General features: G+C 35.1%; 1 protein-coding gene across 7 annotated transcripts in view; it reads right to left on the bottom strand.

Moving 5' to 3' along the window:
* The window catches only part of Ddhd2 (DDHD domain containing 2), a 53,136-nt gene that overhangs the window by 29,094 nt on the left and 6,668 nt on the right, over positions 1–17,374 (bottom strand). For 3 of the 7 annotated variants that reach the window (XM_078031219.1, XM_078031218.1, XM_078031220.1), the window contains 12 exons: positions 17,230–17,319; positions 15,964–16,099; positions 13,686–13,894; positions 13,325–13,392; positions 12,394–12,516; positions 11,043–11,138; positions 9,578–9,697; positions 9,313–9,468; positions 8,854–8,956; positions 8,550–8,720; positions 7,735–7,897; positions 454–579 (listed from right to left, as the gene is read on the bottom strand). In XM_078031219.1, coding sequence (XP_077887345.1) covers positions 454–579; positions 7,735–7,897; positions 8,550–8,720; positions 8,854–8,956; positions 9,313–9,468; positions 9,578–9,697; positions 11,043–11,138; positions 12,394–12,516; positions 13,325–13,392; positions 13,686–13,894; positions 15,964–16,099; positions 17,230–17,319 — 1,561 coding nt within the window. Of the gene's footprint in view, positions 1–453; positions 580–7,734; positions 7,898–8,549; positions 8,721–8,853; positions 8,957–9,312; positions 9,469–9,577; positions 9,698–11,042; positions 11,139–12,393; positions 12,517–13,324; positions 13,393–13,685; positions 13,895–15,963; positions 16,100–17,229; positions 17,320–17,374 lie in introns of those variants that run through there. The other 4 variants (XM_078031222.1, XM_078031221.1, XM_078031223.1 and 1 more) reach the window with 4 other exon arrangements.

Raw genomic sequence — 17,374 nt, 5'->3', positions numbered from 1 at the left:
CTAGGGGAGAGAGTGGGAGAAGAGGTCATCATGCAGTCACAACCGGAAGGCAACCATAGAGGATGCCAAAGTATAATGTACAGGCTTTCTAGTTTCACAACTAAAACATTACTTTAAATTTCATGATGGGCTATCTGTAATTAAAATGATAACTGTTGCCATGTTGATACTTAGAATCTTATTAGTTCTGATCATCTAAGTTTAAGTAATAAAAGACAGCAGATCTCACTGGTCAAAATCTCAAGCAAATTAGATACACATTAATCCTCTTCTAAGTGGACTACTATGCATTTTCTCCATGATTTTACCTGGATTCCTTTAAACATGAATAATAGCCTAGATCTAGGACAGGCAACAGAAAGATATATTTATAAAGACCTTGAGGCTCCATATTTCCTTATAAAATGTTAATATGTAAGCATTATGCTGTATACATGACATTCAAAAACTTACATTAAGCAGTCAGATAGGTCATTTTTACTGTAAGGGCTGATCAAGGAAGATACCCTGGGTTTGGTAGATCTCTTTAAGGACCAGCAATACTGTATCTTCAGATTCCCTGTAAACAGAGAAAAAAACCTATATTGAGAAAAGATAGAATTAACACTTTGTGCTACACTGCCTTACATATATTATTTCATTTAATCCACATAACCATCTTTTTTTTCTTAATTTCTTTTTAGTTTTTTTTTTAATATTTATTTATTTATTAGTTATTGGCGGACACAACATCTTTGTTTGTATGTGGTGCTGGAGGATCGAACCCGGGCCGCATGCATGCCAGGTAAGCGCGCTACCGCTTGAGCCACATCCCCAGCCCCTCTTTTTAGTTGTTGATAGACATTTATTTATATGCTGTGCTGAGAATTGAATGCAGTGCCTCACACATACTAGGCAAGCACTCTTCCACTGAGCCACAACCCAGCCTCCCCACATAAACATCTTTCAAGTTCATTTTTTACTATTGCAAAAAAACAATGAGACTCAGAAGTGGCAGTGGTTTGGAAGATGGTCTAGTATCGTGTTTAGAAATACAAAAAGCTAAGGTATAACTCAGTCAAAAAGCACTTGCCTAGCAGGCACAAAGCTCAGGGCTTAAGCCCCAGACTGCAGAACACACACAAAGCTATTAAATGACCAAGAACTATACCTTTCCACAAAGTTCACTCTTGAGACCATACTGAAGAGCCATCCAGTTTATCACCTTCACTTTATTACTTTTTTTAATTTTGGGGGTAGTAGGGATTGAACCCAGGGGTGCTCTATCCCTGAGCTATACCCTCCAGTCCCTTTTATTTTTTAATTTATGACAGGGTCTTGCTAAGGCAGCCTCCTGAGTCACTGGAGGTATGTCCCACAGTGCCTGACTTGTCACCCTTACTTTAAAAAAAATTAGAGCAGTATTTTTTATTGGTGCATTATAATCATACATAATAGTGGGGTTTATTAGCAAATACCCAATTTTAAAACTTTACTCACTTTTTTGAAAATACAATACAATCATATGGTTCAATCATATGCAGGACAGGCAAGTACTGGGGGGAGGCTGCTGGGAGGCAGGCAAAGTAGCAGTTTGAAGCTCTCTTGTTCACAGTGGTCTTGGGAAAAGAACCCCAGCTGGGGGTGTGTATAGCTCAGAGAGCAGCCAAGGGCTGGGAAGAGCCAACCAGCTCTCCATGGCCAACATAGGCAAGTGACAAGAAGCTGGAATCAAGGCAATTGGCTTAGTTACTGGGGAGCAAGAAAGTGGTTAATCTGAGGCAAGAAGAGTCTTCTGCTCCACCCTGGGTGAGTATGTGGCCTTTGATACATGGGAGCAGTACCTGGAGAAGATACCTGAGAGGAAGCTGTGTTCCAAGGATGACTGAGGAGAGGGGAAGATAGGAAATGGAGGCTCTAAAGTACCCAAGAACCTGTGGAGGTGAGCACCTTGCAGGACATGGATCTGGACCAGTCAAGCTGGCTGCCATTATTAATTCTTATTTTGACTGTGTATGAATATGTGGTGTGTCCTGGGAAAAAATTCATTATATTCTCAAAGGAATACATAACTCAAAAAATGAAACACAAATACATAGGAATGTTTGACCTTAAGGCAATTGTTCATGTTATCCTTTTTTGTTTGTTTTCTTTTGTAGTTCTGGGGATTGCAGCCAGGGCCTCATTCATGTTAGGCAAGTGCTCTATCACTGAATATATCCCTACATCTCCAACCTCTTTGGGGAGTTCATATACAGTCAAAATTACAAATAGAATTTTATTGTATTTATATATTATATAAATTAAATATAAACATTATTATATATTAAATATATATTTATAGCATTTTATTGGATTTACAGACTACCCTCATCCCTCCATAAACCCCATACACAGATCCAATTTAAAAATGCTTACACCAATAAGAGGTAATAAGCTGTATCAGATATTAAAATTGTGCATAAACAAACAGATGAAAAAGAATAGAAAGTTCAGAAATAGTTCCATTTATAAAAATTTAATAAAGTTAGAATCTCAAATCTATCATCAAGACAACTGGAAAGAAAAATGACCTGGATCTGTCCTCACACTACATTGGGATGAATGTGAAGTTAATCAAAGATTTGCTTGTAAAAAATGAAAACATTTGAATAAACTGCAATAAGGAATTTTTTTTTTTTTTTGGAAAGCAAGGTCTTTCTAAGTTACAACACAAATTCAAGAAGCCAAAAAGCAAAAATTAACAAATCTGACAACAGAAAATTAAAATTTTCTGCTTATCAGAACCAATTCAGAGAGGGCATGGTGGCACACGCCTATAATCCCAACAGCTCGGGAGGCTGAGGCAGGAGAATTTTGTGAGTTCAAAGCCACCTCACCTTTGCTGAGGCACTAAGGAACTCATTGAGACCCTGTCTCTAAATAAAATATAAAATAGGGCTAGGGATGTGTCTCAGTGGTTAAAATGCCCCTTAGTTCAATCTTTAAGTACTCCCTCCAAAAAAATTACATACACACACACACACAACACACAATGTCACAAGACAAACTGGGAAAATAGTATTTGCAACTCATATAGCAGACTAATCAATACCAAAAAAAATCAACATTTCTATATAAAGGGAGTAAAAGGTACAGACAACTCCTAGAAAAGGAAACTTAAAAGGCCCTTAAATATATGTCAATATGCTCAAAGCCAAGAACATGGTGGTACATGATTGTAATCCTAGCAACTCAGGAGGCTAAGGCAGGAGGACCTCAAGGTCAAGGCCAACCTCAGCAACATAGTGAGGCCCTAAGCAACTTAGTGAGACCCTGTCTCAAAATTAACAATAAAGGGGCTGGGGTTGTGGCTCAGCAGTAGACCACCTACCTCTCACATGTGAGACCCTGGGTTCAATCCTCAGTACCACATAAAAATAAACAAAATAAAGATATTGTGCCCATGTATTACTAAAATAATCTTTTTTTAAAAAAATTAACAATAAAAAGACTGGGGATATAGCTTAGTGGTAAAGTACACTGGGTTCAATTAGCAGTACCAAAAAAAAAAAGCCCTAGATTATTAATGATAAAGGAATAATTTAAAACTCTAGTGTGCATAGTATAAAAAGTGAAAACTATAAAACACTGTTGACAGAAATTAAAGATGACCTAAATAATTGAGAGATACATGTTCACAGCTCAGAAGATCCCATATTAAAATGTCAATTCTGTATAGATAAAATGTTATCCAAAGTGACCTACAGACAAAAAGCAATCACAAGGTCCTAACAAATTTCTTTATAGAAATTAACAAGCTGGGGAGGTAGCTCCATAGTTCACACAATGTTTGTCAAGCACACGTGAGGCCCTGGGTTCAATTCCAGCATCAAAAAAAAAAAAAGAAAGAAAGAAAGAAAACAAGCTGATTCTAAAACATATGGAAATGAAATGAACCTACAATAACCAAATAATTTTCACTTAAAAAAAAAACTAGAAAAATCATGCTACGTGATTTAAAGACCTATAAAGCCACAGTGATTAAGACTATGCTACTGACATGTAGATAAAGAGATCAATGGCACAGAGTCCAGATGTGTGTGTGTGTGTGTGTGTGTGTGTGTGTGTGTGTGTGTGTGTGTGTATCAACTGACTTACTAAAGAAATTCTAAAGTTATTCCAACTAGATAAACTTTTCAACAATGGTGCTAGAACCAAAGACCTACATGAGAAACAAGTTAATTTTTTAATATGGTGGAAAATAAGGATAAATCTGTATCCTTATTTTCCACCATATTCAAAAATTAACTTGATCAAAATGGATCACAGACCTAAACATAAGAGCTGAAACAATACAGAGGAGAAAACTTAATGACTTTAGATTCAGCAGAGGTTTCTTAAATATATCCAAAAGGCACAAGTGTCTGTCAATCATTTAGACTTAATCAGAATCAAAAACTTCCTTCTCTTCAAAGCCAATGACAGAAAAATAAGCCATATCTTAAAAAAAAAAATCTGAGCCAGGCACAGTGGCACACACCCATAATCCCAGTGACTAGGGAGGCCGAGGCAAGAGGATCATAAGTTTGAGGCCAGCCTCAGCAACTTAGTGAGGCCCTAAGCAACTTAGCAAGACCCTGTCTCAAAACTTAAAAAATAAATATAAAGGGCTGGGGATGTAGCTCACTTGTTTAGTGCTCCTGGGTTAAATCCATAGGACCAAAAAAATTAATAATTTTTTTTAAATATGAAAAGAACTGGTAACTAAAATAAGAACGAACTCTTGAAATTTTAAAAAGCACAAAATTTTTTAAATGGGCAAAAGGTCTAAAGAAACATTTCATCAAAGACATAGATTTCAAATAAATATATGAAAACACTCTCAGAATAGCTAAGAAACTTTATCATCAAGGCTATGGCTCAGTGGTGGAGCGCTTACCTAGCACATTTGAGGCACTGGGTTCGATCCTCAGCACCACATAAAAATAAATAAATAAAATAAAGGCAGTCTGTCCATCTACAACTACAAAACAAATTTAAAAAAAAAAAAAGAGTTGTTCTGTGGTGGCACACACCTGTAATCCCAGCGGACAGGGAGGCAAAGGCAGGATAATCACAAATTCAAAGCCGCCTCAGCAGCTTAGCAAGGCCCTAAATAACTCAGTGAGACCCTATCTCTAAATAAAATCAAAAAAGGTCTGGGGATATGGCTAAGTGGTTTAGTGCCCCTGGGTTCAATCCCTAGTACCAAAAAAAAGAAAGGAGTTTTAGAGGATTTGGAGCAACTAGAACTCTGATGAGAATGTCAACTACCATAGCAATTCAGTTTGAAAGTTTCTTTTGAAAATACTCTTCCATATGACACCTAGCCATTCCACTCCTAGGTATTTACCCAAGAAAATTAAAAAATATAAGATAGGCATGATATATATGCCTGTAATTCTAGTGACTTGAGAGACTAAGGCAGGGTTTGAGATCAGCCTCAGTGACTTAGACTCTATCTTAAAATAAAAAGGACTAGGGGGGCTGGGATTGTGGCTCAGCGGTAGAGTGCTTGGTAGAGCACTGGCGGGACCTGGGTTCGATCCTCAGCACCACATAAAAATAAAAGCATTGTGTTATATCCATCTACACCTTAAAAAAATATATATTAAAAAAAAAAGGACTCGGGATGTAGCTCAGTGGTAATGCACTACTGGGTTCAATCCTAAGAAAGAAAGAAGGGAAGGAACCAGGAAGAAGGGAAGAAGGAAGGTAGGGAGGAAGGAAATGTCCATACCAAGTTTTTTATATAAATGCTCCTACCAGTTTTTTTTTTAATAGCCAAAAATTGAAAACAACCCAAATGTCCATTAACAGATGAAGAGATAAATTGTGGTCTATCAATATAATGAAACACTACTTAGCAATAAAAAGGAAAAAATAAGCTGAATGTGGTCACACCCACCTATAACCCGAGTGATTTGGGAAGCTGAACATAGCAGGAGGATCCCAAATTGAGAGCCAGTTTCTACAACTTAATGAGACCCTATCTCAAAATAAAAAATAAAAAGAATTGGATTGTAGCTCAGTGGCAAAGTGCCCCTAGGTTCAATCTCCAGTACCAAAAAACAAACAACAGCAAAAACTATTTATCTACACATGAATCTCAAAAAAGCTATGCTAATATATATATATATATATATATATATATTGCATAATTTCAAATAAGTCATATGCAAATTAATCCACATGACAGAGACTAACGGTTCCCTGGAGAATGGGCAAAGAAGGGATTACAAAAGGGCAGAAAGAAACCTTTTTTTTTTTTTAACAAGTCCACATACATTCACACCTGCATTATGTATGCATTAAATAGACTGACAGAAGAAACTTTAAGAAAAATATGACAGTTGCACATGAGGGAACTCATTAACAAAGAACAAAATGAAAAAAACTTTTCATTTTTTGTCTTTCTTTGGATTTCAAATCATATAAATATACTGTCCACTCAGAAATTTTAAAAGCCAGACTAGCAGAAATCATTCTTAAAGAGCATTATTTTAGCCCCATATAAGACTTCTTTTACTAAATTACACTTTGATTTTATGTTATGACTTCTGTCACATTTATCATATAAAAATATATTGATTACATCAGGCAATTATCCTTTATCAGAATTCCATAGAAAAATTCCTTTTAGATGGGCGAGGTGGCTCATGCCTGTAATCCCAGCAGCTTGAGAGACTAAGGCAAGAGGATGGCAAGTTCAAAGCCAGCCTCAGCAACTTAGTAAGGCCTTGTCTTAAAAAAATAAAAACTAAAAGTGGGCTAGGGATGTGGCTCCATGATTAAGTGCCCCTGGGTTCAATCCCTGGTACCAAAAAGAAAAGAAAAATTCATTTTAGAACAATAAAGCTTGCAGGCTGGGGTTGTGGCTCAGTGGTATAATGCTTGCCTAGCACATGTGAGGCCCTGGGTTCAATTCTCAGCATCACATATAAATAAATAAAATTCTATTGACAACTAAAAAATTATTAAAAGAAAAAAAACTTTTTTAAATAAAGCTTACATTTTTAAAAACACTTATCCATGACCCATCTTATTTTCCCAGTTATTTATTTATTTTTTTTTTTGGCTAGGCAAGTGCTCTACTATTGAGCTACATTCCTAGCCCTTTTTATTTTTTGTGATAAAATTCCATTAAATTCCACAGGCTGGCTTTGAACTTATAGTTGATCTTCCTGCCTCAGCCTCCTGAGTAGCTGAGAATTCAAGTGTGTACCATCACACCAACCGAGCTTTACTTTTTCTTCAGTTTTTTCAGTGATTAAGTTGCATTGCATTATACTATATGAAGTCAATAAGCAACATTAATTTGTTCTATAATTCACTCAGTAATTAATTACACTTAATAATGATTAATTCTGATCTAGCTACTGTAAATATTTCCAAATGGGTTTCTCCAAATACATCCAGCAACAGTACTATATTTGTTCCAATTCATTTTTATGCATCTAAATGGTCAAAAAAGATTTAATTTTAAGACCAAGATACCTGAATTAATGATTGCTGGCATCATTAATTTCATGGACTATGAAAATTGCAAAACAATATCACAAAGTGTTTCAATGATATTTCCTGAAATGATATGACAATGCTATTTTGTAATTGTTTTAAGAGAAATCATTCTAATCCCAAATGCACACAGGTTTATCCTCCTTTTTTCAACATCTATCAAATATGTGTGAAACAATTAGACAAACAAAAAACAGAAACAAAAACAACACTCACCAGTAGCACAGATGGCTTTGTAAAGCAAATAAGTATTCATTAAAACTTTCAATAGGTTTCTCCTGTAGCACATAGTCAATGCGTTGGCCTCCATTCAGCTTTCCTACATTGATGGGAGGGACGTCTTCTTTAACTGCTGTAGAGGTCTCATCCGCATTAACATCTGGATATGAAAGAGCTATCATAAATACCAAAGAGCTTTCAAACCTCTAGGGTTGTCCTGTTACTTCCTTTCATATGAGCTACTCTCTATTCAGAGAGCAATTTTCCATATTCTTCCTCTCAATCTCCTTAAAAGATCCTCCTCCAGTCACACAAATTTTGCCCAAACTCTTTTCTTTTGCTCATCACATCACATTACTTGTACCTTCAACAGTTAAGTAACTTGCCTTAAGTTTATAAACTAAATGCAAACAAGGATATTGCTTAGAAAACTGAAAACTAAGAGTAAAACTGAGTAGAGTATCCTAGCTCATTCCCAGCAATGAAATTAAAACTGATCCACAAATATGAATATTCCTCCAGCAAAAGCAAGGTACCAAAGTAGGCTCATAACATCATTTCCATAGTTTCAAACTGAGGAATGTTTTCAAGCCTAGTTAATAGCTTCTCTGGACATTTTCCCTGATACACATGTTTTTCCAATTTGTGGCTATTAGTATAACAGAAAAGGTTAGCGGAGATGAAAGTCAATTAGGACTCAATAGTACACAATACAAAAGGAAAGAAGGCCCTTGGAAAATAAGAACTCCACATCATGGAGTTCTCCCTGATTTGGCCTGATGCTGATAATCAATGTGTACAGTGTGACTGACCACTGGACTTCTCCAAACTTGATTCAGGTTCTGCTTCAGTTTCTTCTGCAGTTTCTGAAGCTTGTAAGGCAGGATATGGAGCTCTGGTGAAAGATTTCCAAGCCATCCGAAGTGAACCTAGCAAGTTGTTCTTAAGGTCCATACTCATCCTGGTCAAGCCCTCTCTCAATTCTGAAATGTTTATGAATAAACAATGTTGAATGTTTTAAAAGACTTAAGCTATAACACAACAAAAAAGACTGAATGATGAATGAGGTCCATTGGCTGGAGGTCTAGAATTATCAAGTTCTATACACAAACTTACCTAAGTGCATCCGCTTCCTGCCTTTATGATGTGGGATCAGCATTGGTTCAAATTCCACTCCTGGGACCACCATTGGTTCAATCCTATAAGCCACAGGATCAAACTACATAGGAAAAATAATAGCTATACTTATCTGTGCTAAAGAACTTATACTTGCCTAGGATACAGGCTGAGAAGCTGTATCCTAGGCAAGTATAAGTTCAAGTGCTTGCCTAGCATGTGTGCAGCCCTATGTTCAATCCTTAGTACCACAAATAAATTTTTTAAAAATTTATAAGTTCACTTAATTTCTTAAAAAGGTACAGTTGTTCTGACCCACCACTTCCAAATTAATATAATAAATTCTCATTACTACACAATAGTATAGAAAAAAACAAATCAATACAATACAAAGTCACATGTTCTTCATCAATAAGCCCTCAAGTTCAGGTAAAACCACAATAACTGCAGGATGCTTACAGGATGGTAAATATTGAAGAAACCCTTGCATGTTGGAAATTTATAATTGGGATCAATTCTTTTTAGTCCTCGAACAGTAAGGAACATTCCAATGGGAGATCCAAAGGCAAAGAATATTTCTGGTTTATAGATGAGCCGGGGATATTTTACAGACACCTGGAAGGAGCAAATAGAAGCATCTCTCACTAATACAAAAATTACATCTGTTCCTACCAAACCAATAGAAGCAGTAAAAAGAACAATCAAACAATATTAATATTGTTACCTGCCCAATGCCAACATCTAGATATTCATCATTTCTAGTATTATCAATACTACTGCAGAATTCAGATTCTTTGGAGATATTCACTGCTGAAGCCGACTGTGTGGTTTGTCTATTAATACCCTAAAGAACAGACAATTGTTAGGTAGAGCTACTATACAGTTCAAATAATCAAATGATTATACAGGTTTCTACTGGCTTGAAAGGATACTTGGGAACGTCTTTAAATGGTAGCCAATAATTCTAGGAAGAAGCCCTCAAAAAAAAAAAAAAAAAAAGATAACACCACTAGCAACAGTAGTTGCCTTAATTATCAATTAACATTCCTGTATGCTCTAAAATGATGGAGGACATAAAGTCCTTTGGACAGCAGCTGAAAATTTATGCACTTGTTATGAGAAAAAAAAATAGCAAAGCATTGTGGCAAGAAATGTCAAGGATTGTTAAGGAATTCTATGACCTTCTGTGACAAGATGTCATACTGGTACAGAATATAATAAATACTGAACCAAGAATTGGGTCTTAAAAAAAGGAACTGAGCCATCTGCTAAAAATTTGGAAAAGAGTTAACTACTAAACAATGGAAAGAAATACAATGGCCAGAAAAAAACAATGTGGAACTGTTAAAACAGGGATAAACTTTAAGAACATTATGTTAAATGAAACAGATCAATCACAAAAGGTCACATATTATATGATTTCTCTTATATGGAATAACTAAAATAAGCAAATCCAGAGAGACAGAAATAGATTAATGGTTGATAGAAGCTGGGGCAGAAGGGAATAAGGAGTAACTGTAAAGGGGTATGAGCTTTCTTCTAAAGGTGATAGAAATGTTCTGGAATTAATGCTCATGATTACAAACTCTTGTGAATATACTAAAAACTACTGAACTACACACTCTAAAATGGTGACGTTTATGATATCTGACATGAATTTTATCTCAATAAAGCTGGTTCTTCAGAAAGCAGGAGTAATCCTGGGGAGGTAAGACTCCCCAAGCTAATAACATTTTTAAGGCTCTAGATAAAGAAAATGTGTTTATTTTCAAAAAGAAGACCCAAAGATCAATTATCAAAAGTGCTTAGCTAAACCAGGCACTTTGGCATGTGCCTGTCATCCCAGGTACTGGGAAAGGCCAAGGCAGGAGGCTCACCAATCAGACCAGCCTGGGCAATATAGTGAGACCTTGTCCCCAAAAAAACAAAATCTGCCTAGCTAGCCAGGCATGTGGTGTGCCCCTATTGTCCCACCTACTCAAGAGGCTTAGATTTGAGGCTCTCCCGAGCCCAGGAGTTTTAGGTCAGCCTGGGCAACATACCTGGACCCCATCTCAAAAAAAAAAAAAGGAAAAGAAAAGGAAAGAAAAACTGTTTAGCTCCTCAGAGTAAATATCTCATAAAGCTTAAGGATACACCATAGATGTCAAAAGAACTGCTTAGGCCCATGAGCTATGTTGGGCACATACCACTGAATTTTTTCTGGTCCTGAAATAGTTTAGTATCTTCTTTCTTGGTCCTAAGGGAATTCCCATTTCCTGAAGATCTTTGTCTGTACATAAAGCCTAGGCATAGAAAACCAAGTATTTTTTATTTCTAGGCAAAATAAAATCAATTAAATATCCTGTTCCCTGAGAGGGATAAAATCTAGGCACTCCGTTGTTCTTTGCTCTATACTGCTGTGGCTTTTTGAGGTACATCATCATTAATAACTTCAAGAAGGAAAGACTGTTTTATTCATAAAACAACCTAAAGAAGAATAGAAAGTGTCAGTAACTAAAATGTCAATGATAACAAGAGATAACATTTTGCTACTGTTAAAAAACAATAACCTAGAGAAGCTGAATATCTACTGACTTCATGATAGAAAACCCTCTTGATTTCCATGCTCAATTAGATGTTCCATTTCTGAGGATTATACTCCTACTAATGGACACAAGAAGTGAAAAAATATAGCCAACACAGAAGCATACACAAAACAGAATCAATACCTCAACTTAACTGCCACTCATCTTATTAGGAAGGGCTTCCTTTGCCCTCTCAAGTTTGGTTAACTCATCTTGTTATACATTCTGATATCACTGTGTACTTTTCCTTATTAGTTCCTACCATAATTGAAATTAATTATATGTGTCATTATTTAATGTGTCTTCCTAACTACATACATGATGAGATCAGGAACCATATTGGTCTTATTACCATTCTACCTCTAGTACTTGGTATAGTATACTCATCATAGACATTCATTTACTTAATAGATATTTAGTAAATGTTTACTATCACAAACAGGAAAAAAACACAACCAAAATGGGAAAAACAGAAACATAGAAAAGCAAATAGTAACACAGATCATGAAAGTGTAAAAGAAAGTAAGAGTTGCAAAAGTTAACGTTCAGTTAGAGGTTCATTCTTGCCCTCCTGTTTTCTCCAAGTTGTGCCAATGTTTGTTCCATTGCTAAATGAATATCAATGTGGCTCAACTGAAATTTGAACTTCTGTAGAGCAAAGACCACTTTATATGATAAAAAATAAACAATGCTAAAGAACATTTTTAAAAATATTTTTTAGTTGTAGATGGACACAATACCTGTATTTTGTTTATTTTTATGAGGTGCTGGGATTGAACTCAGTGCCTCACGCATGCTCGGCAAGCACTCTACCACTGAGCCACAATCCCAGCCCCTAAAAACATTTTTAATGATGCCGAAGTATTTATGACTAAAGTATTTATGACTAAAAAGCAAGGGCAGACTCTTAGTAAATGTGATGATAAAAATACTGAAAATGGTTTGGCATAAAGTTTTAAAAGGTTATTTTTACCAGAGCTTCCTTATCTACTTTCTCCTTTTCAAAGACATTAAAGAATTCAGAGAGTTGAAGTTTCTTCAAATCTTCCTCTAGTGTTGGTGCATCTCCTTGATCCATAGCAATATTTAGTGAACCCTAAAAATTAAATCATAAAGCTTATATTCTCAAAATTCATTGTTTCCTTAAACAATATTTTGTGATTTGAAATATTAAATTCCCATAGTAATGTATATTAACTTTAAATAGTTACTTATGCAAATATAAATGAAAACTAACCTCCAAGTTTTTGCAACTTCAGTAGAAAATACATTTTTAAATGAATGAGGGAATGAACAATTAACAAGTATTTACTGAGCTCTTATTAGGGAAACAGAGCTTAAGAAATAACATAGTCTAAGACAAAGCACTTGCCCTGGAAGAAGAACTCATGGTCCTCTAGGAGGAATTGGACACTTAGATAAAAGGAAAAAATACAAGATAGTATATGTGAAGTACCAAATCAAAAAAAAAAATCAATAATACATGTTCATAGAAATTCATTTAATTAAAATATATGTTTAAAAATAAGTACCCCCATTGCTTTCAAACAGAATTTCTATAAATCATATCAATTTGCGTCTAATTCATTCTTCATTTTCTTTCATCCAAACTCCAATTAGCTCAATGATCCTATAATTCTATAAATAGATCAGTAGTGATTATTTATAAAAGACACCTATGTTTATTTTAGAGTACGGTAATTATTTGTAGATGCATATTACTATCTTGCTTCTATAACCCAAAAATGAAAGATAATTACCAGCCTGTTAAAATTAAAATTAATGTAAATTTCAACATCATGTTATGATACTAAACTCAATTAAAGGCAAAAAATAAATCTAAAAATATAAAATGCTTTAATATTTTATACTACATTAAGGACCTAACTGAACATCTAAATTACCTTTTCACTGTCAATATCCCCCAAAGAATCTTTCTGATTTGTTAGGATATCAAACAATATAAGCGAACCTATAAGTAAAATAGAAGAAAGAAGGGACAATTTCTAAGCATTAGCACTAAATGGCTATCTTTTATACAAATAAAAAAAAGGCATGATCCAATTAATTATACATGTAAGCAAATCTACAAAGCAAGGGAATGTTTCCAAATTACCACCACCACCCTTTCAACCCTTCCAAATTCTTCAACATAGACCACTTTCAGACCTCTGAATTTGATAATGATAAAAGACAATGCATCATAAAAACAAGTATTCTCAAACTGTCATATTCCTCCCTGGTTACAAATAATTCATTTGTTACCTAAACTATGACCAGCAATGGACACGCCCCCTTTGAAATCAGGGTTCCTCTGCAGAAAAAGTGTGTATATTCGGTTCATTTCAGAAGCTACTGTGTCCACAATAGTCTGACAGTAGGTGGGGCTATTGTAGAAGAAGACATCCAGAATTGTGTCATTGGTGAAATGCCTGAGGCGGTTAATGCTGGGCAGGGTTATTCGCTGTAGATCTCTGAAAAAAATAAAGTATATTTTATATTACATAGCCACTTCTAAGTAATTACCTAGCTTAGTCTTTAAAATTAGACTCAAGCATTTAATGGTACAACAAACAACTACCAATTTTTTACTGTCAATTTTTTTTTGTTGTTGTTGTTGTTTTTGTTTTGTTACTGGGGACTGAACCCAAAGGCACTTAACCAATGAGCTACATCCCCAGCCCTTTTATTTTTTGAGACAGGGTCTAACTAAGTTGCTTAGAGTCTTGCTGAATTGCTGAGGCTGGCTTTGAACTTGAGATCTCCCTGCCTCAGTCTCGGGAGACATCAGGTTACAAGCAAGTGCTGGCACTCTGCAAAATGATACGAGAGGGGCTGGGGTTGTGGCTCAGTGGTAGAGAGCTTGCCTAGCATGTTCAGGGCCCCAGGTTTGATCCTTAGCACCACATAGATAGATAGATAGATAGATAGATAGATAGATAGATAGATAGATAGATAGATAGATAGATAGATGGATGGATGGATTGTGTCCAACTACAACTAAAAAACAAATATTTGGAAAAAAAAAAAAAAAGAAAAGATATGAGACTTTTCCTAGAATTCTCAGGATTAAGTTTTCTTCTCCCCCAAGTTAGGATTCATAGAACCCAAGGCCTCACCCCTGCTAAATGCTCTACTACTAAGCTATATCACCAGTTTGCCAGCATTGTTTTTTAACCCCTGAATGACAAAAGAAACAGTGTCCTCCCTCAATGAAGAATTTTTAATATCAGAAAAAGGAAAGAATATCAGATGCCAAAGGCAAACAAAATTTATATTTAGCAAAGGAAGACTAAAGCTAACATAGTCTAAATCGAATTTCAGTTAAAGCTTTTTCAAAATTCTCTGACAGACTCCTCAAATAATGAACAAGGCTATGTGTCCTTTATAACTTCCTAATGCTAGGTCAAATGTTAAAGAATATGGACTTCATAACTAGTAAGAGCAACATCACAGTGGAGTACGTGGAACATGAAACATACTCGAATCATAGAGTATTAAAAGAACCCAGGCACAGAATCAGAAAAGCCATTTCTAAACCCAGTGTGAAAACAATGCTATTTCTTTTACCTTAGTAAAGCCCCTTCTAGTTCTATTCTAGAGCTATATTATGAACATATTTCTTTCTGGAGAGCACTCAGCCAAAGATCCTTAGTATAAGGCAACCTTCTCTGTTACTACCATAAAATTTACAATCAAAATTAAAGGTCTTAAGCTTTAAAAAAGCTATCACTAAGGGTTGGATGGGGTTGTGGCCCAGCAATAGAACTTTCACCAAGCACGTGTGAGGCCCTGGATTCAATCCTCAGCACCACATAAAAATAAGTAAAATAAAGGTATTGTGTCCAAATACAACTAAAAACTATTTAAAAAAGAAAAAAGCTATTACTTAAAAACACTTTACTAATTATACCTCAAATTATAAATGCTAATAATTTAATTTAGGGAGAGTTCTTCCCTTTTCCCCAAATTTGGACCACTATTCAAATATCACCACAAAAGTAGCAACAAAATTTTGTACATCTTGGGGAATAGTTGGTTTTTGACATGTGAAAACTGAAATGCTAATAAATGATAGAAAGAAAGTAACATTTGGCTTTAATGCTTTAAAAAAAAATGAAGCTTTTAAGAGTAAATCAGACATGTTGGCTCACACCAATAGTCTCAGCAGTCTGGGAGGCTGAGGCATGAAGTTTGCAAGTTCAAAGCCAACCTCAGCAACTTAGCAAGCCACTAAGCAACTTGGCAAGACCCTGTCTCAAAATAAAAAGTTAAAAGGGTTGGGAATGTGGCACAGTGGTTAAGCACCCCTGGGTTAAATCCCCAGTACCACCCCCCAAAAAATAGTAAAAACAACAGAATCAGTAAAACACACTGAAGAAATACATAGCTCTGTACTTCTAACCAGGGCTAATTACAACAAAGAACTGATGAGCATTTCATAAATTCTCTCTACAGTAGGCTGTAACAGAAATATCCTTATGATGATCAGAAAACATTACAATCATAGTTAACAATTCAACGATATGAGGTTATTACTCACACATCCACACCAGTAGAATGTAATGGACTGTGCCAGTTGACTGGAAGAAACTCTACCCTTCCAATCTGTTGATTTTCCTGAGCTTTTTTAAAATGTGTCTGTAGTAAGTTCAAGGAAACACTGCGAAAATCATTAACTAGAAAAGAAAATCAATTTATGCATTAACAGTGGAGCGATTAATACGTCGACTCAGAACGCAACAGATCATGTAGTAATATACCACTTAACTACATTTGCTTAGAACATAAAAATACTAAATACTCAGGAAAAATTAAGAGTGTATATAAAAATATTACCTTTATATAAAACTTGCTTTTACCATATAAAATATTTCATCAAAAGAAAAACTAACTTCCAAACTTCTTTGTCATTAGAACTATTAAAAATATTTCAATATTTTTTAAAAATCACATTGACTGTATGTCAACCAATTTTATAGTCAGGTTCCCATCCTAACTTTTCTGGTTCTTTTTTTCCCAGGCACCTTTTTTTTTTCTTTTTTTAAAAAATGTTAACAAACTTTATTTTATTCATTTATGCGGAGCTCAGAACTGAACCCAGTGCCTCACACATGCTAGGCAAGCACTCTACTACTGAGCCACAACCCCAAACCTCCCCCAGGTTTATTGAGGGATAGGAAAAGGGGAAAAGGGGACACTTTCAAGGGAGAGTGTAAGTCCTCCCAGGGAGAAGAAGGACCTCTTTTTGGTTCTTACCAATACCTTAGATTTTAAAAATATGTAAAATGAATTTTGAATAGCATTGATCTTAAGGACCATTAGCCAATAGAATAAAACTGGAACAGACTTTGACTACTACCAAGTTTTAGAGGATATTGCCTTTTAAAATCAAGCTATATTAATGACTTAAATCTTCCAACTATAATATCAAGAAGTTTAACAAAATATGAATTAAAAAATGTGTAAGGCTTATTATTCTTTTAAACTTCATCATTTTTATGGCTCCCTTTAAATTTGCAATGGTTAGAAATAGGAGCAATACACCATAATTTTTATTTATTTATTTATTTTTTTACAGGGATTAAGAGTTTGTTCATTCAAGAACTGCTAGTTAAGAGTATAAACTATTAGCCTTAGGAATTTATTAGCTCTTTAGATCTAGGCTAGGAAGCTTTACTGTCTTGTTGCCTGTCTTTAGCTCTCTACATCTTATTATGTAGCTAAGACAACAGACCAAAGCTTTCTCTCAGCTGACAGTAGCAGTTCCTTTAATTATGATCTAACCGTACATGCTTTGCAAACCTACCACACTGTACAATGCTTCGAAAGCGGAGATCACAAGCTGGTCCAATCCCATGGACTACAAAAACCAAGTGATCTATTTGTAAAGGTTCCCCTATAAATAAAATTAAAAAGAAAAAAATTATTCTATATAATTAATTATGTGTTCT

The sequence above is a fragment of the Ictidomys tridecemlineatus genome, chromosome 14 (genome assembly GCF_052094955.1).
Source record: "Ictidomys tridecemlineatus isolate mIctTri1 chromosome 14, mIctTri1.hap1, whole genome shotgun sequence".
NCBI lineage: Eukaryota > Metazoa > Chordata > Mammalia > Rodentia > Sciuridae > Ictidomys > Ictidomys tridecemlineatus.
Note: the sequence above shows the minus strand (reverse complement) of the source record. Positions and strands in the feature narration are given on the sequence as shown.